General features: G+C 37.4%; 3 protein-coding genes across 3 annotated transcripts; all 3 read right to left on the reverse strand.

Annotated features, from left to right (window-relative positions):
• Positions 1-1165: 1165 nt before the first annotated feature.
• On the reverse strand, positions 1166-5575 carry vrtn (vertebrae development associated). Its single transcript, XM_087812336.1, has 3 exons — positions 5444-5575; positions 3944-4266; positions 1166-3423 (listed from the first exon to the last, which is right to left on the reverse strand). The coding sequence occupies exons 2-3, from the start codon at positions 4253-4255 to the stop codon at positions 1729-1731; spliced, it is 2007 nt and encodes a 668-aa protein (XP_087668462.1). The 5' UTR covers positions 4256-4266; positions 5444-5575; the 3' UTR covers positions 1166-1728.
• Positions 5576-9276: 3701 nt separating this feature from the next.
• Positions 9277-15530, reverse strand: LOC148062297 (uncharacterized). Its single transcript, XM_087812338.1, has 7 exons — positions 13662-15530; positions 13391-13591; positions 11747-12049; positions 9956-10018; positions 9786-9881; positions 9608-9651; positions 9277-9537 (listed from the first exon to the last, which is right to left on the reverse strand). The coding sequence occupies exons 1-7, from the start codon at positions 13741-13743 to the stop codon at positions 9424-9426; spliced, it is 903 nt and encodes a 300-aa protein (XP_087668464.1). The 5' UTR covers positions 13744-15530; the 3' UTR covers positions 9277-9423.
• Positions 15531-15607: 77 nt separating this feature from the next.
• Positions 15608-22508, reverse strand: LOC148062298 (mitochondrial basic amino acids transporter-like). The gene is made up of 4 exons (XM_087812337.1): positions 22165-22508; positions 19688-19731; positions 19520-19603; positions 15608-17777 (listed from the first exon to the last, which is right to left on the reverse strand). The coding sequence occupies exons 1-4, from the start codon at positions 22223-22225 to the stop codon at positions 17019-17021; spliced, it is 948 nt and encodes a 315-aa protein (XP_087668463.1). The 5' UTR covers positions 22226-22508; the 3' UTR covers positions 15608-17018.
• Positions 22509-22642: the final 134 nt, after the last annotated feature.

Here is a 22642-nt window from a genome sequence, read left to right on the forward strand (position 1 = left end):
TATATCCAGTTTTTCTCCATAAACATATATATATAGTTCAGTTATTTATAAATAATACAATAATTTAACTTATTACATATACAAATAAATGTATATAAAATAAAAGGATTAATAGCACAATTAAACTCTTTAATTTCATTTATTTGGCATTTCTGTTTTCGTTTTTCAGACCAAATTAATTTCTTCACACCTGATACAAATAAAAGTACATTTAACTCAGTTTATCTGCCCATTCTTTTCATTAGTTAATTTTTTTTTTTTTTTAATGGACAGATAATGGACAGATAAACTTAATTAAATTTCTGATATTGAACAGTTGTCTCTTTCCAAATTTGATATCAATGTAGCTATAGATTTAGAGTAAACATATTGGACTATAACCTTGTATCATGAAGCTTACACAAGATATTTTATCCTGGAGAACTTGTTTTTTACATGAACAAGCTACAATGAGACCAGTATCACCATCCAGTCTGATCCACTGATACCTTCCTCCACATCTCAGCACCTCCATCCTCCCCCAAAACTTCTAAATGTTCTTATCTCAACACCTCTGCTCATACATACAATTAGCCCCTTCCCCCTGTCTGGCCCGCGTCCCTCCTCATCCCGGCCGTCGCCTTCTTTAGCATAAGCACAATAGTCGGATGCAGAGTAAAGGGGGGAAGCAGGTAAAACTTATTTACATCCACCTTTCACACCCTCTTCTGTACAGCTGTGGTGATTTTAAATCAACTGTTGTTTTTTACTGGTGACTATTAGGAAACAAGATGTTCTCTAACAACGTTTTCATAATGCGAATAATAATAATAATGAATTGATTCCTTTTATGTTCATGTTAAAAAATATTGTTTTAAACCTTTTAATTATGGGTGCAAAGTCGTTTTTTTCTGAAACTTTTAACTTAAAAACAAGACTTAATTCAACATATTTTTCAAAATATTCATGTTTCACATTGTTTTTACAAATCAATTATGTGAAAAAATTATGAAACTTACCGCAATTTATATAAATATACTTGGCTTCTATTTTCCTGACAATAACCTTTGAAATGACTTAAACTGGTTCCTCACTCTGTATTTAAGACCCGTTTAATCTTTACACAGCATAAGTCAGTTTCTCTTTTTTTAATAAAAGTAGCATATTTACATTTAAAAATCTAATTTCAACATTTTACAAGTATTCCTGTCTTTCAACCATTTCAATTTTAGACCGTTTAAAAAGCACATTATTTAGAACTGGTTGGTAAAAAGGAAAAAAAAAAAGTCAAGTTTTTGAAGGAGCAGCAATTATAATTCAAGTTCAAATTCAGCAAGTGGTCGACATTACTTCGAAATACAAAGATGACAAATTCACAGCATTGTTGTAAAGATACATTCGATGGTCAGAAGTGTGCGTTTAGTGCAAATACAAAACAAAAACTTAGATGCAGGAAAAACAAAAAAAAGATCTTCAAAAAAAAAAAAAAAAAAGCATCAAAGATTGTTATTCACAAGCACCAAATACTCAAAGGAAAAAACATATTAAAAGGGAGATTAATAAAGGGATGATGGGCTGGGATTAGAAGAATGGGGGAAAGAACAGCTTCAAACTAGGAAAATGGCTTTGAACTGCCTTATGCCTGCGGGGCGATACGCAGGGTTTACCACGACCCACGGCAGCTTCCATTCACACAAGCACGACTCCTTGAGATGGCAAGAGTTCAGGGGTGTGTTCCTACACTATGTATTAGCCGTGGATGAGGGAGATCCCATGATGCAAAGCTCGCTTCCACATGTAGTACGTGGACCGTGGCGTGAAGGGGAAGTAAGACCGGAATTCTTTGAACGATGGGAATGCTTTTTCCTCGAAACGCTGCTGGAGGAACAGCTTGGCTTTGACTTTGAAGTTGGCCAGAGCGACAGCATCCATCCCGAACATCTGCTCCTCCATGGGCATCTTCACCGGCAGTGGGAGCCGCGTCTGCTGGGCGTCCAAGCAGGAAGTGTAGTTCCCTACGAACTTTACAGTTTCCACGATGGGTTGCACTTCCGGGATCTTCTCTGCCGTCACAGGGTTGCTCTCTGGGCCTGCTGGCTCCTCTTCACTCTTTTTGGTTTTGTGGTTCTTGCCGCTTCTCCACAGCCAGTAGAAGCAAGGAGACATGGACGGGAACTTGAGCATGAACTTGGTCAGGGTCAACTTCGGGGCGTGAAGCTTTGCTGCATCCCTGAGCTGTTTTTTACTCATGTACGCCTGCCGGAACTTCTTGTGCTTCCTCCCGCAGATCTTCACCCTCGGCTCGGGTGGACGATCATCGTGGACTTGTGTGAGATTTTTTGGACTTTGGCTTTTGTCGGGGTCGGAGCTGTCTGAGCTGCTGCCACCGCTCGTTTTGTACATGGCTTCCCGTCTCCAGTTGTAGTAGGTGGACCTGGAGATCCCCGGGTAGCTTCTTTTAAAGACCCGGAAGGGGAAGGAAGTGTTCATGGCGATACAAGTCTGCAGGCAGAGCTTGGCCTCCTGCATGTGGGAGTTGTTCTGCGCCCGGTCCTGATCCACCATGTTCAAGCCGAACATGCTCGCGACGCTGTCATGCCGGTCGATGTCGTCGTGTTTGGCCTCAGGGGAAGACCAGGCGTCGTGCTCCGTGCTCTCCGTGGGGCTTATCTCGCCGCCCGAGGACGTCGTGGAGAAGGTTCCCCCGGACTTCATGAGCTCATGCTTCCAGTTGTAGTAGGACGACCTGGATATTTCTGGAAAGAACTCCTTGAACTGATGCAGCGGGATCAAGCTCCCCTGGAGGTAGCAGGCCTGCAGGAAGTTCTTAGCCTCGTATCGGGCCGCAGACTTGTTACAATGCTCCTGGGACTGCCTCTTCCAGCGGTAGAAGGTCCTCTTGGTGATGTTGTACTTGTCTTTTAGACTTGGGTAAGAGAACCTGGAGCTTTGGTTTGGCATTTCCTCCCCCTTGATAGGCGACATCCTCACCTGGTGGTCTGGACTCCCTAAACTCAGGTCGCCTGAGTGGACTAGAGCCACAAAATGATTTGGTCGAAACACAGACTCGGACTGGAGCTCGCCCGACCACATGATGTGGAGGGTAAAGACCTGCGAGTCACTCTCCGAGTTCCTGGGACGGATCACTCTGTTGAAGTAGGGTCTGATCTTGGGATTAAACATGGGGTAGACGGAGTAGATGTTGAACCGCAGAACGGACGAGAGTGCGTACACGTGCCACATGTTGGCGTAGGATCCCGGGAAACAGGAGGCTTTGACGTCGGCGTCAAAGATGGCCTCCAGGACGGCTGCGGGAAGGTTCAGCATGTCCTCGGACTCCTCCGCGCTGAGGCTGAAGCGGACCGCCTGCAGCATCATCTTGGAATCGATCATCTCGGACAGGTAGTACCTCTTTCGCAGGACCATTTCTAAAACGGTCCGAACCTGCAGACAAGAAAAATGAGTTCAGCTTTGTACCAACACCAGCTAGCACAAAGAAAATAATCTGGTGATACGATACGCATCACGAAACAGGGGCAATAATACGATATATTGCGATAAGGCACGAGCTTTAAAAGCTGGAGTCGACTGCATCCTCTCGTCCTCAGTCATCACTGCGATTTTGTGGAATTTAATTGTTCCTTTCGCTGCTTAGGACAAAATGATTGCTGCAATCTAGCATGTAGCAAAATACACACCTTTCCACGATACATTGCTGTTGGAATATACATAACGTATTGAGAAGTATCCCAATATTTAAGTGTATATTTACTTTCACCACTACCATGCATTAAAAAGTCCATTTTTTTTTGCTAGTTATTAAACACATGAGAAGCAAGTGGATAATAATTCCTTCAAAACCTCCGGACATCTACAAAATCGGTTCCTTATCGCAGGATCAACACTTCCTTAGGTCCCATTGAAACATATCCATCAAGGCTTTCGACAAACAAAGGCGTCTCACCTGCAGCTCCAGGCTCAGTTTAGTATTTCCCACCAACAACATACTGACGGCATCAAACAGCAGGTTTCCTTCGCCTTTGCAGTTGATGGGCAGGAGGTCTCCAGGGGCGTCCGCCGGGTAGAGGCCATGGGCAGCATCGTCCACGCTTGTCCACTCGGGGAAATCCTGGCAGGGGGTCCCGGGGAGCTGGAAGGGCGCGAGAACCTTGTAGACCTCTACGGCGGTCCTGGTGAGAGCGTCCAGGCCCGGGCTCTCCGTGGCGTCCTGGAGCTCCGTGAGGACGGACAGCACCAGCTCGTTCCTCTGCAGCATTTCTTGTCAAGCTGGATAAAGAAACAAATTCTTAAACACTTGAGCTCATGTGTTTCACTTATAATTGTACCTAAGATAATAAAATAAAAACTTTATTTTTGTCTTTTTCTCTCTCGTTGCGTTTCACTTATTGTATTTATTTTCTTTGATTTTAAATTTTGCATTTTTCGAAGCGACTTCTTTGTAGTTTGTTGACTTTATTAAACTTTTATTTTATTCATAATCTTAACTTTTATTTACCTTTTCGAATAGCTCATAAATATGGAAGTAACTTCCAGTTGTTTTTTGTCCTTTGCAAGATTATTGAAAATAAGTAAATGTGTTTTTTCAAGATTTTTTTTTTTAACTAATTTTATTAACTTACCGTGAGAACAAGTGACTTATTATGTGATGTTGAACAATCAATAATAAATAAAAGATGTTTTTCTTTAGGTAGATTCGTGAAAAGTGATAGAAATATGTTTCTCCCATTGTACTTATTTATTTCTCGTTTTTATTTTTTTTAACAATTCTTCGCACGTTTTTATTCGTTTTAAATAATAACAAAAAGTAAACGGGTTTGGTTTAAAACCTATTTTTTTAAATTAAAAAACTTTTGTTGTCTCGGTCAAGTTGACCTCCCTGGCTTCCAGAAATACTGTACATGCACGGTGGTGGAGGTCACACAAAGGCATACCTCAAACACCTTTGTTTTCGGGCCTGTGGGTCACATTAACCCTGAGATAACAAACATTTAATTCGATGCAATGTTCCCAAGAACAACAGGTAGAATCGCTGGGCCTCACGTGTTTACACCTGGTGTGTAACCTTAATAAACAACGGTTTGGAAGTGCAACGTACCGGGTAAAAATGCACAAAATAACATCAACATAAAGCTTGTTTAAATAAGCAATTTCAAACACAAATATATGAGAAACTTTATTTTTTAACCCCAATTATTGACTAAAGATGGCGGCGCTCAGGTAAAGTTCACAAAACAATTGAATATTATTCGTTAGTTTTAGAGTATTATCGAGACTCAAGTGAAACACGGTCGATATTCCCAACAAAAACAGCACGATTAATTGAATTGCAAAAAGTTGAACTAAATAGAATTATTGGGTCAAACCAAAGTCAATGCCAACGACACGGAGACCTACTTCTTGACGCGCAACCCTCCGCCCGTAACAGTGAGAAAACACCATTTACCTGATTTTCTTTAACTTCGAAATAAAGTTTCCTGCGGGTCACTTTAGATCAGCGAATATCCAACAAAGTGTGAAGAACCTCCAGCCAAGACTAGTCCATGGCGTGCGCGAGGAGCGGCGTCGGTGTGCGTCGTGCTCAGGTCAGAAGGTGTGGAGGTGTGTTGTGAGTGTTGCCTTCAGGAAATTGTTTTTCGCTTTTTTTGTCTCTAGAGAAACACCCCCCCACCACACACACACACACACACCTCCTCGCAGTCTCGACCCCCCGCCGGGCCGCAGAAGACCAGGGTCAATTTCAATGTGAAGTGTTAACAAAAGGAGGCCAAAGAAGTCCCGGCGGGTATCGATGCGTCGAGTTTGATCATCTTTGGTGTTGTTGTTGCAGCAGGTCACATGACCACGACACCCGGGATGTTTCCGACCCCGAAGTGGATCAATAAATTACGTATTTGTGAGATCAAGATGGTATATTTTACGCCGTTACCTTTCACTGCTTCTACGCGCGAGGGGACGCCCTGGAAAACCTGCGAGAATCTAGAGTTTAAAGGCCCTTATTCGTATCATTCACTTTCCATTTACACAGCAGCAGATGTGGTTTAGTTACCAGAACGTGTGCGAGCTTATTCAACATTCAATTCATTTTTAAAAATATTTATTATTTGTGTTGCATTTCTCAATTCTACGATAATATCAAGTATAAATATAAACTATAAATATACTATATTACAGTTGGCTAGTTTAAATGACTACAACTATTGTAGAAATAACGCTTTATTTTTTGCAAATAAATGTTTTCTGTTGAACCCTCTTTTTAAAATATGTCCTAATACTATTTTTTTTAATATTTAATGATTTAAAAAACTGTTTTATGTCAAACTGTTTCCTTAAACCCATTAAAAAATAATTCATTTATAAAATTAAAATCTTTGCTCAAGTCAAACACAACAATTAGCACTAAAAGTATATTGTATCTTTATTATTTTTTTTAAGCAAACAATAACATTCATTTTCATGTTTTTGACTCTGGTTCGGGTTGTTCAACATCAAATTGAGTAGAATAATGTTTAGTAAATAAATAAACAGTTTTTTTAAGATTGGAACAAATATACTTTAATACAGTTGGCTGGATTAATATTATTGGAAAACAACAATGTCATTTAGACAAAATAGTATTTGTACAACTTATTTGTCCGAATACAAACAGAAGTGGAAGAAAAAACGGATTTATTAAATGGAAAACTGTTCCCTCAAAATACAATGAACACAATAATGCAAACATCTGTAGGTTCTTTTTTTAGGAAATCAACACAACAATATCAAGTTTTCAATATATAGTTCCTTCATTATAACAGTGGGGACATGTACTACATCAGTTGTCTAGTATTGATGAATATAAACAATATTATTCAAAAATAAAAAATGTTTATTAAGAGGCAAAAAAAGGTGCGTTTGTTCAACAAAAAAAATATATTTTTAAGAGCACACTGTTCCCTCATAAACCATTTAAAATAAAAAATTAAAATAAAAATGCACTTTTGACAACAAGAAATATTCATTAAACTAGATGTACAAAGTGGAAACATCCATATGAAATGAAAGTCATGAATCGCCCGCTCCTCTAGTCATTGATCACAAGCAGATTGGCCGATAGCGGTTGTTTATTAGAAGCGCATGTGCAGACTGGGTGTGGACGCGATGACGAGGAGAGAGGAAGGTTCCTGACCTCCACGTCCACTGTATCACTTCTAACACCTTCTCTCTGCTGCCTTTTGCAGGATTTCAGTAATCAAGGCCTTTTGTCTTACACACACACACACACACACTCCCAATAATCCCCGCCAACACAACCCCCACAACTGTAAGGCCTTTTAAGCATACATACACACTCACTCACACTCCAGGGGACGACAGCATTTGTCCCCCACTGTCCACTTCAAGGAGCAGGCAGACACGCTGGTGCCTCGGTTCACCGGGGTTCAAGGCTCTGACATCAACAGGACACACAACCCTCTAGTATTAGCCGCACAAAAAAAAAAGATGAAGATATTTTCTTCAAATGATCACAAATATTGACGGGTCGAAAGACGACATTTATGTCACTTTTGCAGTAATAAATGAGGACGTACTGTCTTCAGAATATGAACCTGGACGTGGATTAACTGCAGATGATTTTGTAAAGATGTAAAGATCCCATTTTTACGTCTCTTCCGACAAAATACTTGCCATCATCTCATTCTAATGTCCTATATATGAACTTTATAATGTTTTCCACCATCTTATCAATGTGTGTGTGTGTCTGTGTGTGTGTGCACCCCCCCCTCAGACCTGTAATTGTCCTTGATCACACACACAGCGATCACACTCACCTTAGGTGTGTAGATGAGTCGTGCTGCACTGTGAGCACAGTAGAGAGCATTTAAAATGCAAATGCATCAACGCTGGGACGGCTCCGGCGGTCCGTCGCCTGCTGAGCGTGTGTGAGTGGCGGCGTGCACGTGTGTGTGTGTGTGTTCAGGGGGGATTGTGTGTTCAGACATGATGAGGGAATAGTTGGATGGAATTTTTTTCTTTTTTTAACACTAAAAGACATTCTTTTGAAAGAAAAGTGTTAGAAAAACGGCATAACTTTAGACAAATTCAAGGCTCCGAGGGTCAAAAAGCAACACAAACATTGTGTGTCTTATTCTTTATTCAAAAAGCCATGCTAGGAAAAAAAAACTAACAAGAAGAAAAATGGGAAATAGGAAAATGATGCAAAGACATTCTAAAAAATACACAAAAAGAAGGTTTTGATTATGAAAAGTATTTTTGTAGTCACATTGAAGAACAGGCTCATAAAATAGGAAATAAAAATACGCAGGAAATTAAGTAAGTAAGTAAGTTATTTTCATTTATATAGCGCTTTTCCAGACCAGGGTCACAAAGCGCTTGAACAATCAAAACAATATTCAATAAGTATATACTTTAAAGATCAAGATAAAACTGATAACACAACAGGAGTTCCAGAAAATCAAGGAAAAGCCTGAACAAATAAAAACGTCTTAAACTTTTGTTTTTGGTTTAACTGAAGACTAGTGGTGGATCTTGGCTGTCGATACGATACGTATCACGAAACAGAGGGAAACTATATATTGCGATAATGTAATGTCAATGTTTCACTATAGAATTTAAACTTGGGCAAACTGGAGACGGCATGGAAAAAAAGCGACATTAAAGCTGCTAGAGCTGGCCGTATCCTCTTGTCCTCAGTATTAAAAAAAATTGTGATCGCTAGGATCTTCATTGCTCCTTTGCTGAGGTTTAATCGCAAAACCAAAATTAACAAACAGCATGAATATTTGAACGTAAATTGTTAGTTAAAAATCGATACAATGCTTTCATAGCATATTAAACACGTGATATTAAAGCTGCTTGAGCTGGCCGTATCCTCTCGTCCCCAGTAAAAAAAATGTTGTCATCGCTAGGATCTTGTCGGATTTCATTGCTCCTTTGCTGAGGTTTAATCGCAAAACCAAAATGAACAAACAGCATGAATATTTGCATGTAAATTGTTAGTTAAAAATCGATACAATGCTTTCATAGCATATTAAACACGCAATATAAAAATGGCTGTATCCTCTTGTCCCCAGTACAAAGCCATCACCGCTGGGATCTCTTGGGCTTTCATTGTTCCTTTGCTACGGTTTAATCACAAATCAAAAATGAACAAACACCAGGAATATTTGCATGTAAAATGTTGGCTAAAAATGCTGTTAAATGTCGATAACGGGTTCGCGATGTTCAAGTGTGTTGATGATTTTATCATAACCCTTTTAAAGATTAAAACGTTTTGGCTCCTTTAAAACATTTATTTTATTCTTATCCTCAGGTGTTATAGTTGTTTGCGTACAGGGAGGGAAGACGGGGATCGTGATGAGGTAGTGGAGTGTCGTTCATTTAAACGTTAAGCTAACATCGTGTCGACTGCAGGTGTCGATAAAGTTATGAGTAGCGAACAGAAGCGTACTCTGTTGCGTCTTCGTCCGTGAAAATCAATCTGCTGTGGACGACAGGGAGGACGATGTCCGCGTAGATCACTTCCTCCGAGCCGCTGACCTGCAAAGACACTTTTATTCAACATCCTTCATCACCAACTGGTTTAAAAAAAAAATAAAAATAAACTCACCTCGTTGACACTGGGTTTCAGAGTCGAGGCGTCGTGTGTCTTTTCTAAAACCAGATTTAATTTCTCTTGTAAAACATGTGTGAAAACAGGACTTGGATGCAACATCTTAGCTAACACGACCTCATAGGAAACTTGCAAGAGTTCTGTGGTCAAACTCTTGAAGTCGATTTCTACTCACTTCTCCTTATGTTCACCATGAGAGCCACCAATGTCGTCATGGCAACAAACCCCAAAACAGCCGCCACCGTCGAAAAGACCCCCCACAGGTTTTCGTCTGGGAAAAAAAAGTATTGTATTTTAGATCAGTTTTACTTTCATACGCTAGTCTTAAATAATGATTTATCGTACCAGTACCAGCTTCGTCTGTGTCTCCCTCTGTAATTGTCGGGCCTTGTCGTCCCCTTATAGGCTCTACAAGACATTGACTCTTTTATTCAGCGGCAAAATAAAAATGTAAAAATCGTTGCTGGTGCAAATCCCAGGACTTCGAAAGGTCACTAGTTCATGATCAGGTATCAAGAAATTCTTCTAAATGAGGAATAGAAAAAGTTCAGATTGTTCTCTTTAGCAATTATTTCCGATACGTACCATTATTTCTCAACACCTTCCCTTAAGTTAAAATGTATATAAAATGCTTTATTGTAAATATGAATCTTTTGTTTGTATAAGTTTTATATATATACTTTTTGGTTATTTAACAGTATGAACCATTTTCCAATTCAAAATACATTTTTTAAACCAAATTTTAATTATTTCATCATATCAATATGTGGAGGTTAAATTATTGGATTAATTCCGTTTAATTAATCACATTTATAATGAGTGACATAAATATTTTTAAATTTTTCATATAATTCTCAATCTCTAACTTTTCTGTTTGCTAGCTGTTTTTTGTCAAATCTTTTTGTTTTTCTTATGCCAATTTTTTTTATTATTTCCTTGTTAAAATTATAGTAGTGTCAAATCATGTGATTCGATTAATTAATTTCAGTCATTATGAGTGATTTATTCTTTTTAATCGCATGAATCACATTTTTAATCTATAACTTTACTGTTTCTGTTAGCTAGTATTATTTTTGTGCAATCTGTTTCTTGTGCTTAAATTGTGCCAAGAATTTCCATTATCCTTTGTTAAATAAAGAGGTGTCAAATCATGTGATTAATTTCGATGAATTAATTACAGTAATAATGAGTGATTTATACTTTTAAATCGAATTAATCTCATTTTCAATTTCTCACTTTACTGTCTCTGTTTGCAAGTTGACTTTTTGTAAAAATGTGTTTTTTTCCTGTGCTTGAGTTGTGCCACATCATATTCTTGTTAAAGTATGGGTTTCAAATGATGCGATTAATTGCGATTAATTTATTACATTCATAATGACTGACATAAATATATTTATATATTATCACGTTAATCCAATTTTCAATCTCTAACTTTACTGTTGCTCTTTGCTAGTTGTCTTTTGGTGAAATCTTAATTTTCCTTGATGCTATTATTTGCGATTAATTAATTACAGTCATAAATAGTGATTTAGATTTTTATCACATTCATCTAATTTTCCATCTATAACTTTACAGTTTCTGTTCTTTTTGTAAAATCATCTTTTCTTGTTGTTGTTGAGTTATGCAAAGCTTTCATTATTTTCTAGTGTTTCAAACAATGTGATTAATTATATAGAGTCAAAATTAATGATATATAATATTAATCAATTTAATCGAATTAAAAAATAAAGTCTCTGTTTACAAGTTGTCTTTTTGTGAAATCTTTTTGTTTTTTGTGTGCTTGAGTTGTGGCAAATGTTCATTGTTTTCTTGTTAAAATATAGGCTTTGTCAAACTATGCGATTAATTCCGATTAATTAATCACAGTTAGAGTGTGTGACCTTTTTTTCCCCTGTGCTTGAGTTGTGGCAAATTTTAATTATTTGCTGTTAAATATATACTTGTGTAACAATGCGATAAATTGAGATTAATCAATTGCAGTCAGAAATGAATTTTACAAAAAAAAAGAACTTTTCTCAGTAATTTGTAGGTGAGTTTAAAAAATACAAATACTGTAATTAATTAAATTAATTACAGATTCTATCATGTTAAATCTCTACTGCAAAATTAAAACTATGTCGATGAAGAAATTCATACGTTGCACTCGGACTTGAAGCTCCACGGACGTCTGGACTTCTTCACCCGCACTTGCTTGACATCTGTAGGTTCTGGTATTAGGGTTCTGGAACGTGACGGTCAGTGTGGTGTCACACGCCGTGCGATTCCTGATCTGATGCTCGGCGTCTGGCGCGATCCTCTTCCCAGACCCGTCCACCCACCACAAGGCCACCAACCTGTAGTCGTTACTACATGTCGAGGGGTTAAGGTAGGAGAGCAGGACACACTGCAGGGTCAAGGGTCGACCGGGAATCAGGTTCAGCACTGGAGCTTCAGGCAGAGCTGTCGAGGAACACAATCTTCAAAATAAAAATCATGTTACGCACATGCAACACGCAACATTTCTTTCTATTTTTCAGTGATTTTTTCTAATAAAAATGAGAATCTATGATTAATCTATTTTTCCAATGTCATTAAGATTAAACCCATTAAGTGCTTTGTCGTTTTATATCATTTGAACTAGTCGCCTCAACTTTATTGACATTTCAAAAGGAAGCATCTAGATTTGTCTGAAATTGACAATGAAATATTTGACAAATTATCGTAAAATATTTCAAGTGCACGCAACCAAAAACCTGTAAAAACAAGGACAAAAAAGACTCAAAATGAAGCTGAATAATAATAAATCATATCATGGTCAAGTGGTGTTAGAAGAATGATATTGCAGGCTTAACAAATAAACTATTATTTTACTAAAAAAAAAATTGTTGCCATAATTTTTAGTTAATATATTATTTTAAAAAAAATTCATTGCACGGAAAAAACAAATTGGCTGACATACTTAATATTTTAATATTAATTTTTAAATAAATGCAAATTTAATTCAAAAGAAAAATAAGCATAAATGGGAGTTTCCTTTGTAAAAAAAAGAAATATTTTGTAAAAGTCATTTTATTATACAAATAATTTAACCTGTCAAAATCAACAACACATGAATTGATATAGAAGTTAAGCTGTAAATAAGACATATTTTTATATTTTGCATATCAATTATAATAGAATAAATCATGGGATTAATACACTTTTTACATTTAAAAAAAAGACATACATTTAAACAATTGAAAAAATATATACTTTAGATAATTTTGAAAAGTTTCTGAGTCACGTTAAATTAAATGATTTAGATGATTTAAAAAAAAAGAAAAAAAAAGACAAATAGTAAATGTGAATAAATTGGCCTAAATGTGTTTTTCCTGTATGTAAAAATGTTTTTGAAATGGCAAAAGTCATCAAAATAACACATTATTATTCAACCGAGTAAGAACATTTAATTGATATAGAATCAAAGCTGTAAATAAACCCATAGTGTTAATAGAAGAATGCATGTGTTAACACACTTTTTAACATGTATACTTATTTTTGCAATATTGCAAGGATACAATTGAAGAATCTTTATTACATTTATGACATAAGTTTCATAATTTTAATTTTTTTCATAAATTAAATAATTGAAAATAAATGCAGTGAATACTTAGCTAACACAGTTGTAAATACAACTTTATTACAAATTATTCAAAGGTTCAATATAATATTTGTAATCATAGAGTTCATTTTGTCATCAACTACAATAAGTATTGCTCTTTATTCTAATTTTCAAGTAAGATAAGGAGGTAAAAGACAAACCTCTCGATAATTCGTCTGATGTTTCTCCACATCGATACAGTCCAGCGTCATCTGGTTTCAGTCCTGTGACTCTCACCGAACATTCATCCTCAGCTTTAACTTTTACTATCTTTCCATTGCTGACCAGGCCGACGCGATATCTGCCCAAGGGTCTCCACTGGAAACAAACCTTTGCCTGGCACGGAGACGAGATTTCGTATCCTAGAACATCAGATTATTAAAAAAAATGTAAAAGGTTTTGGGTTTTTATTTGTCATTTATGTTGACTCACCTGCGGTGATGAGTGGCAGAAGAAGCAGAGACGTCACAAGTCCGACCATCATCTCTGCAGCGCACACAGACAATGACAGCATGACTAGAGTTCACAGGAAGAGGAACTTCCGGACCGAACCACTGAGTTAAGTTAAATAAAGTATAATATTTATTTTTTTTAATAATAGATGGTACAAGTAAATAAACAAGTAATAATGTTTTTTTGTTGTTTTTTTCATCATCAGTAAAACAAATAACATTAAAGCTGTAAATAAATCCATATTATGACCAAGTGGTAATAGAAGTAAATTATGGGTTAAATTGATGCTTAATTTAATATGACGATTGTTTTTTCGAGTTTTCAAAAAGAAAGAAAGTAGCAAAACACGTCGATAAATCTGGACAGAAAATACCATTATATACATAGTTTTAATACACACTCTGACCGCAGGAGGGCGGTGTTGCTTCGCCAGCATAGATAAATAAATAAATAAAAATAAAACCACGACATAATACCATACAATGGCGTTTCAATTATAAGTTAATAAAATACAATATAATGAATTAGAGAATATTAATGATCTGGACAGAAAATGGGTAAAAATAAATCTTTAATCATGATGTTCTCGCCCAAGTCGATCTCAGTCTGAGCACGTATGAGCTTTTTACAAATTATGCATGAATATATATTTAGTTATATACATCATTACTGTACGTAATTTGAAACATGTCCGTCTAATAAAACCCAATAATGTTAAATTATTAACTGTAATAAATACTGTATGTATCATGAATCAGTCGTTAAATCAATCATAATAAACACATATTTAGTAATGACTTTTCCCTTTTCCATAAACAAGAATTCCTGCATTATTCAGTTGTCACTAAATTACAATATTTATTGTGTAATTAAAGACAAGTACTGTAAACTTCACACAGTTGTACTTTTAAAGTAACACGAGATAAATCAATGAGTCACGAGTGTGTATGGAAAATTTTTCTTCACATTCACGAAGAAGAAGCAGAACAGACAAAATATCACAGGAAGTTCTGAAAGTGTGTTTGCCAAGCAGTAAATAAGTCATTGTTTCTGTTGTAAAATGTTCTGCAATCCATCAAGGACATTTCCTCACAGTCATGACCATAAAACGCTGCAAATTTAGGCTCGATTTTAAACAAAAAGTATTTATATTTATTATATTGCTTATTTTCTTTCCTCAAAAATATATAATAATAATAATAATCTCTATTTATATGTCAGTATATCAAGTAAAAGTTGGACAGTTTATCAGTTACTATTAATAGTTGTCATTGCATCGATTCAAAATATAGGTTTTAATTATTTTATTAATATAAATAAAGGTGTGTGATACTGTAGTGACATGTTTTAATCCCTAGATGGGGCCAAAGCCCATGAGTTAAAAAAAACTAAACTCAAGTACGCAAGCCATGGTAACATGTTTTTTTTTTTATATATATATTTATGGGTTGAGGCTTAAGAATGTTGAGTTTATTACCCTTAAATGTATAAATATCCCAACTTTTTCTTTAAAGCGAAAGTAAAAATAAAGATAATTTCGTACACTTTAATAAAAATGCTGTTACTGTAAATACAAAACTGCGTTTATGGATCTATTTTTGTACAAACATTTTCTAAAATCAAATGTATTTTTATAAAGTTTCACCAAGGTTTCCCTTTTTGATGACTTTTATTTAGTTACACATCAAAATATTTTAGCTGGATTAATATATAGCCGTGTTCATCAACTTTGTTAACTTTGTGGTGCATTCACACACATTTCTTAAATGCAGAAATTTTCCCACGGTCTTTGAAAGCAACGTAGGTCATCATAGAGTCATAACACTTAGAGGCAAGAAAGCATTTGATAGACCTTCATATATAAGAGACTGTCATAGTTTTTTAAAGTAATGATGGAAAAAAAAGGACAATTAAATAAAAGGACATCTATTAAAACACTTTTATTTGCAAACCTCCTTTAACATAGTCTTTCTGCTCAATAATACAAAAATATGTGTCGTCAGTCAATCTCAGGCCAAAGTGACATGAAAAAGTTATTCATTAAACCGAACGGCGACGTCTGACCGAAACATCTACATCCACGGACAATCATTTCAACCTCTAAAAATCCTGACTTTCAAGTGGTTTGTTTTTTCCAATGACGCCGAACATTCAGGTTCTTCTGCAGCGACCGCGACAACACAAATATCCGGAGAAGCAACACATGCAGAAAGGCAGACGAGTCAGCGAGACACATTTACACGTATATTTCTAGAGACAAAGAAGCTGCAGCCGAGAAGCACCGTGGGTCTCAAACTTAAGATTTGTAAAAATAATACACACACAACATTAGATTAAAGAACAATGGCCCAAATTCACAGTAACACAATCCAACCTGCGGCTCTAAGAATGCACCTCTGGTCGAGTTTGAGACCCCTTGATTTACAAGCTGGTGAACACAGTACGTTGGTCCAAGACTCTTCGTTTTAACGGTTAATCGGAACTATGCTGGTCGTCTTCTAGATCTTAAATCAGTAGCGTAACACTGAGCAATATTTACAAAACCTAGAGATCTGTTAACGGATCAGGAAACGAGTCTATTTGGCTATGAGCGACATCAAAAAAACAAAACATTCCTTAATAAACGCCATCATTGCATTAGGTTGACTTGGTTCACAGCAGGTACAGGAAGTTTCATAACAGCACATGTCCACAAGTTACCAGGGGTTTGTCCCTTTTTTTTTTTTAAATCCATTTTCCGATTGTCGCCAAAGTGGACGAAATGATTGAATGGAATGACTTTGATACTGATAAATGTTGGTTGATAAAAAATATGCCCTTTTTTTTTTGCGTTTTACATTAGATGTAGAAAACCTTATCCACATCCATTTGGAAGACAAGTCCAGGCTGTGCCGAGCCCTTCGAGTCCACAGACCTGACGTGTGCGTTAGATTGTGCTCGGTCTGATAACAGCTGCGATACGAGCGGTCCCATGTAAAGGCTGACACGTCACTTATATCACATCTTCTGTATCAGGTTTGTAAAGTGACGTGAAAGCTTCCATAAGGCATGAAGAGTTCCTCTACTTTATATAAAAATATTTTACTCAACGTACATAAAAATGACAAAACACTACAGAGAAATTGCTACTTTGTACAAAGAACCGTACACAAAATAAAAACCAAATATAGATTATCAACCTGCACAAAAATATATATATTTTTAAAGCCAATGAATAAATAAACCAGGGGTTTCGAGGCTGGTTTTGGAGTGCGCGGTCAAACGGAGCGCTTCTGGGGTTTTTATGGTTTTCTCATCTTGTAAAGTGCTAAAGTTGAGGAAGTGACCTTTGACCTCTCACAGGCTGGTGGCTCGAGTCTGCAGCTCAGTCTGCTGACCCGCGGTTTCACAGTCGGCGGGTCCTTTCTGCGGCCCGTTCGCGTAGTCGAGCACATACCTGACGGTGGTGAATGTGGCGGCGTTCACGGGGAACGCTCGTATCAGCGTGGAGTTGAGGCCTCTGGTGAACACCATGTAGCCCTCCTTCCTCACGCTCTGGCGCACGCAGTCGGCGATGCTGCTGTACTTGTTGACGCCGCCCACCCCGTCCGCCTGGAGTCTGGATTTGATCACGTCGACCGGATACGTCGAGAGCCAGGAGGCGATGCCGGCCATGCCGCCCGCGAACATCAGCTTGGTGTTCATGTAGCCGTCGTCGGGCTCGCGGCCGAGGCTGCGGGTCAGAATGTCGAAGGACCAGAAGTAGACGCCGAACCCTGGGGTCTCTCGGAGCAGCGTGGTGACCATTCCTCTGGACACGCCGCGGATGCCCTCTCGCTTGTAGATGTGTTTCAAACAGTCCAGAGAGTTCTTGTACAGCTTCTGCGAGGACTTAGTCTCACCGGTGCCCTGCTGTTGCATTCGGGTCTTGGCCAGCTCCATGGGGCAGCAGATGACGGACTGGATGGCGCCAGTTGCCGCCCCGGCCAGAAACTGGTTCAGGGGGGTGTCGTTTCCAAGTCGCCGCAACATGTTTTTCTGGCACCCGAACACGATGGCGTTGATCACAGTCAGTCCTATCATTGGAGATCCGATTCCTTTGTACAAACCGAATACCTGTGGAAAAGTGCAGAGAGTTGGTGCCGAGAAGAGACCCTCCAGTTTAACAAACCAGGGGGTCAGGAAGTACATTTTCTCAAGAGGCCAAGTTAAAAACTTTATTATATATAGATATACCGTATTTTCCGCACTATTAGACGCATCGGATTATAAGGCACATAGAATAAAAGATACAGTCAAATGTTTGACTGGGGTTGCGTTATGCATCCACTAGATAAAGCTGTGCTAAAGGGAACGTCAACAAAACAGTCAGATAAAGTCAAACTTTATTAAGCGTTCTGACAACTCTGTTCACTCCCATGGTAACAATGTTCAAATTATGTTTAAAAGGCTTCAAGCAGCAGCAAGCGAGACTGGTGTTGTGAGCAGACAAATGTTGAGTGCGCAGCAGTGAAGTTGAGCGCGTGTATGACAGCTAGAGCACACGTTCATGATGTTGAACGCGCCTGTATAAGATGTTGAGCGCACGTGTATGAATGGTTGCTGAATGGTGATTTTCCGCAAAAAAAAAAAGTTTTGAGTGTACAACAACAAAGACACACTCGCTCAAAACGGTGGCAGTAATCTTACTCCATAGACATCCGCCATGAAGTGATGCGAGTCGTAAATCCGACCCTGTGATGACGCAATGACGTATTTCCGCCTACGGCGTGTCGGCTCAGAGTAATGAAAGTGTTTGTAAACAAAACACCCACCAGGTAATGTTCATATATAAGGCGCTCCGGATTATAAGGCCGCTGTCGTTTTTTGAGAAATATAAAGGCTTTTAAGAGCGCCTTATAGTGCGGTAAAAACAGTAGATATTTCTATATGTAAACATTACATTTATTTTTAATTGATTATGCCACTCTTTTCACTATGCCAGTTTCCACAGAGAAGCCGGGGACAGCCAGCCTGTGGCACACAAAGTCTTACAACCATATGCAATATGAAGAAATGATGGGCAAAAAACTTCCACAAATATATATATAAATTGTGTTTTTTACATTCATTGAAGGTCAAGAGAAACAACTCAAAAACATAAAACAAAAAATAGAAAATCTACTTTATCAATATTAAGAGTTGAAATACAAAACATGAAACAAGATGTCAGACACGTTGCAAAAAATAAGTTCATAGTTTCATTAAATTCAGTCAAACAGACAAACTTTTGCTGGGGTCTGAACTATATCAAAATAGTATTAATAATAATGTAATAACTATTATATTTCTGATATCTTCTTTTTTTTTAATAATTTATTTCAAATCTTTTTTTTGTCACAGTTTTTTATGGTTCTAATAAAATTAACATACACATGTTCACAGCGTTTGTTCATCTTTGTGTTGCAATTAAACATCTGGCCACTAGATGAGCAGCTATGTCTTTGTCAAGAAAGTAAGTTCTACTTCAATATATCGTATCGCTGCCCCTGTTTTGTGATAATTATCACACTTCTTGCTAATACACACCCCTAGCTTATCAGCTACTGATATGGTTGCTTCCTGACCAAAGTGCCAAGATAAATATCCTCATGACGAGAATGTTTGTCAAGGTCATGAAGGTGTTTTTTAATTATATATTTTTTCTTTTGAATGTGCAGAATATATATATATATATATATATATATATATATATATATTCATCTATTCCGCTGCACAAAAAAAGTTCCAACTGTGATACTAGATTACAAGTCATGTTGTATGTTTATTTTACTTAGGGAAAATGATTAATAATTTAAAAGGAATCGAGTAACACATACCGACTCCTGGCGGATGATGGACGTAAAGCAGTGGCAGGTCCCTCGGTACAGTGGCTTGTCAACATTCTGGACCTGCAGTCTGACCTAAAAGACAGACCGTAATATAAATAATAATAACTTTACCAGCCAAGAGAGTCAAGAATGAACACTTGACTACCCAATACAGACCTTGACAGTGTCAAGTGGATGTCCAACCAGAACACCAGCAGCACCTGGAAACAAAAAAAATGTAAAAAAGTGTTTCTGATGATTCAAATCAGTATTCTCGAAGTTCATTAACCAAACTCATTGACCCACAATAAAATGTGAACATCCTGAAGTTCAAAGTCACACAACACCTAGAGACTGTAACATAGCTCAAGCAGATGTTCAAACGCCTTTGAAGATTATACACTTGAGAACACCAAACACCCCATCAGGTCTTCATTTTAGACGTACCATGCAGCGTTTAAAAAAGGTGACAACTTCGCTTCAGGCTTCGTCGTTTACTATTTAAACTTTTTTTTCTTCTTTTTTTCTATTAAGAATGGTTTAATATAAACCAGATCAACGTCAACAAACATTGACATCTATTTTATAAGATATATATATATATATATACACATTCATATATAAACATGTTATTATTGCTAAGGGTAGAATGACAGTGTGACCGGAGCACAGACACCTAATCCCATCTAAGCACCTGCTTTGTCACATGACCGGTGTGTAAAAAGAGCCTATCAGGTGTGAGCCAGGAAAAGAAACGCAAGCATGCGTGTGTTTGACACAATGACAAGCGGTCAATGACCCGAATGAACTGGTGTGACCCGAGAGCGTCGGAAAAAAAAAACACGCCGAGAAAGTGGTTGCATTACATTTTCCTCGATTCTCTGAGGCTCCTGTGTTGGTCTTACTGGTGTCTTGACCTTTTATTGGGTATTGTTTTGATTGTTTTAGCGCTTTGTGACCCTGGTCTGGAAAAGCAAATAAAATATGACTTACTTACTTACTTACATTATGGTTGATATATGAACACCGTTTGAATATTTGAAACAATATATCGAGGACTTATGATACACAAACTTTTCACCTGATGATTTTCCAACCAGGAGAGACTATATTGGTCACTTGACATTAGGCAGAGCCTGTGATTGGTAAGTGAGGGGGTGTGCACTGGTCATGCCCATTTGTGTGTGTTTGTGTGTGGACATTTTAAACAAGAGTGTGTGTTTGCAAGATCACCTTGGCCTTGTTTGGGTGATTTGCATGTTTCCAATTGTGAACAAGCTGTTCAAGGTTACCGCTGATGCTGAAAGGTTATAACAGTTTAGCTATTATACTTGAAAGAGTTCCAGTTTTTCTTTGCTTGTATTAATTAATTAATAATCCAGACAAATAACCAAAAGTACAACATTGAGAGCAGGGCTCTTGAGCGCACATAAAATTATGATCTTTCAGTTGTTATATACAAGGTTGTATATTTGTATTTTTGATTTGATCAAGATTGTATTTTTGTACTTTATCTTTCAAGATTTTACTTCTGTATCTGGTATTTTAACACGGTTGTATTTTTTGTATCAAGGTTATATTATTGTATCTTTGATTTTATCAAGATTTGTATTATTGTATCCCATTTTATCAAGGTTTTACCCATTTCAAGGTTGTATTTTTGTACTTTATCTTTCAAGATTTTACTTCTGTATCTGGTATTTTAACACGGTTGTATTTTTGTATCAAGGTTGTATTATTGTATCTTTGATTTTATCAAGATTTGTATTATTGTATCCCATTTTATCAAGATTATACTTCTGTATCTTTGACTTTAACAAGATTGTATTTTTGTATCTTTGACTTTAAAAAGGTTGTATTTTTGGACATTTTATTTTATCCAGATTGTATTTCGTATTTAATCAGTTTTTTTGTTTCTACATCTTATTTTACTAAAATTGTATTTAATCAAGATTTAAACTTTTATCCAGATTGTATTTTGTATTTAATCAAGATTGTGTTTCTGTTACTTATTTGACTAAAACCATATTCAATCAAGATTTTAACTTTCGTCAAGATTGAATTTGTGTACTTTATCAAGATAATACTATGCATTTATGGAGTTTATCATTGGACATTGACATCCAGACCCCTGATTCACACAGTCCATTTGTTACATTGGTACGTGTTTAATTTCCAATAGAATAATACCATAACTGTAATAATACGCTTCATATTTTTTATCTTATTTTCAGGCCAAATATGAAAACACACAGATGCCCAATGTCAACACTAGAGTGTTGAACTACTCACACCTTCATCATTAAAAAATAACTCATATTTTGCTTATCAGTCAAATAAAAAAAAAAGTCAGGTGACGTTGTTGACATTCCTGAACAAACTCATTCACTGATCCATCACAAGTCAAACCCCATCATGACACACCAGGGCCGCTCAGGAGCATTATTGTGCCGACAAGCGGTGGAATTTGAACGATGCACTTGTAATCCTGTCTCGGAGTTGCATCACATTATTTTGTTGGACGCGTGAACGAGGCTCGCGAGTGAAAACAAAAACATTAAATAAACAGAAACACGTGTTTGAATAAAAAAAAGTTTAAAAAAAAAGAAACGAGAATGATGATGAATTTAAAAAGTAAATAGAGGTGACTTTACCTCCGATGCAGCCGGCGAGGTAGTCCATCCCCACCTCCATCCAATAATCTTTCGATGACATTCTAAAGGTTTTAACAACCCGGGGGTTGATCCAAAAAGTTGGTTTTATTTGACGGAGCTCCCGTCACTCACTTCCCTTCCCCAGGTGGACTGACACCGTATATGCTAGCAGGCGTTAGCTTAAGACAACAAACGCCACTCAAAAAAGGGGAAATAAATCTTTTTAAGTTCGGTTGTGAATGTACTGGGTCGTTATGTTCTGACCCAGATAACCTCCGGGAGACACGGACACCACAGAGCGGACTCAGGAGCGAGGAGGTTGTCCTTGAAGGATCGGGTCTGGCGAGGAGCAGGAAGACACTTGCGGGGGGGCGGGGTCGACCGGCGGAGTTGACCAATCGCAGCCGAGGGATGACGCCGACGCCCCGGCCCGTCAGTAAGACTTTGTCGCGGCGCCGCGCGTCACACGGTGCGCGTG

The sequence above is a fragment of the Callionymus lyra genome, chromosome 17 (assembly GCF_982586985.1).
Source record: "Callionymus lyra chromosome 17, fCalLyr1.hap1.1, whole genome shotgun sequence".
NCBI classification, from domain to species: Eukaryota; Metazoa; Chordata; class Actinopteri; order Syngnathiformes; family Callionymidae; genus Callionymus; species Callionymus lyra.

Excerpts from the sequence above, each read along its gene's own strand:
- vrtn (XM_087812336.1), bottom strand. The coding sequence starts at position 4,255 with ATGCTGCAGAGGAACGAGCTGGTGCTGTCCGTCCTCACGGAGCTCCAG. Across the intron at positions 3,424-3,943 it reads AACTGAGCCTGGAGCTGCAG|GTTCGGACCGTTTTAGAAAT; the intron begins GTGAGACGCCTT and ends TCTTGTCTGCAG.
- LOC148062297 (XM_087812338.1), bottom strand. The coding sequence starts at position 13,743 with ATGCTGTCATTGTCTGTGTGCGCTGCAGAGATGATGGTCGGACTTGTG. Across the intron at positions 9,652-9,785 it reads CATGGTGAACATAAGGAGAA|AAAAGACACACGACGCCTCG; the intron begins GTGAGTAGAAAT and ends ATCTGGTTTTAG. Across the intron at positions 9,538-9,607 it reads TGAAACCCAGTGTCAACGAG|GTCAGCGGCTCGGAGGAAGT; the intron begins GTGAGTTTATTT and ends GTGTCTTTGCAG.
- LOC148062298 (XM_087812337.1), bottom strand. The coding sequence starts at position 22,225 with ATGTCATCGAAAGATTATTGGATGGAGGTGGGGATGGACTACCTCGCC. Across the intron at positions 19,604-19,687 it reads ATCCACTTGACACTGTCAAG|GTCAGACTGCAGGTCCAGAA; the intron begins GTCTGTATTGGG and ends TCTGTCTTTTAG. Across the intron at positions 17,778-19,519 it reads CCATCATCCGCCAGGAGTCG|GTATTCGGTTTGTACAAAGG; the intron begins GTATGTGTTACT and ends ACTTTTCCACAG.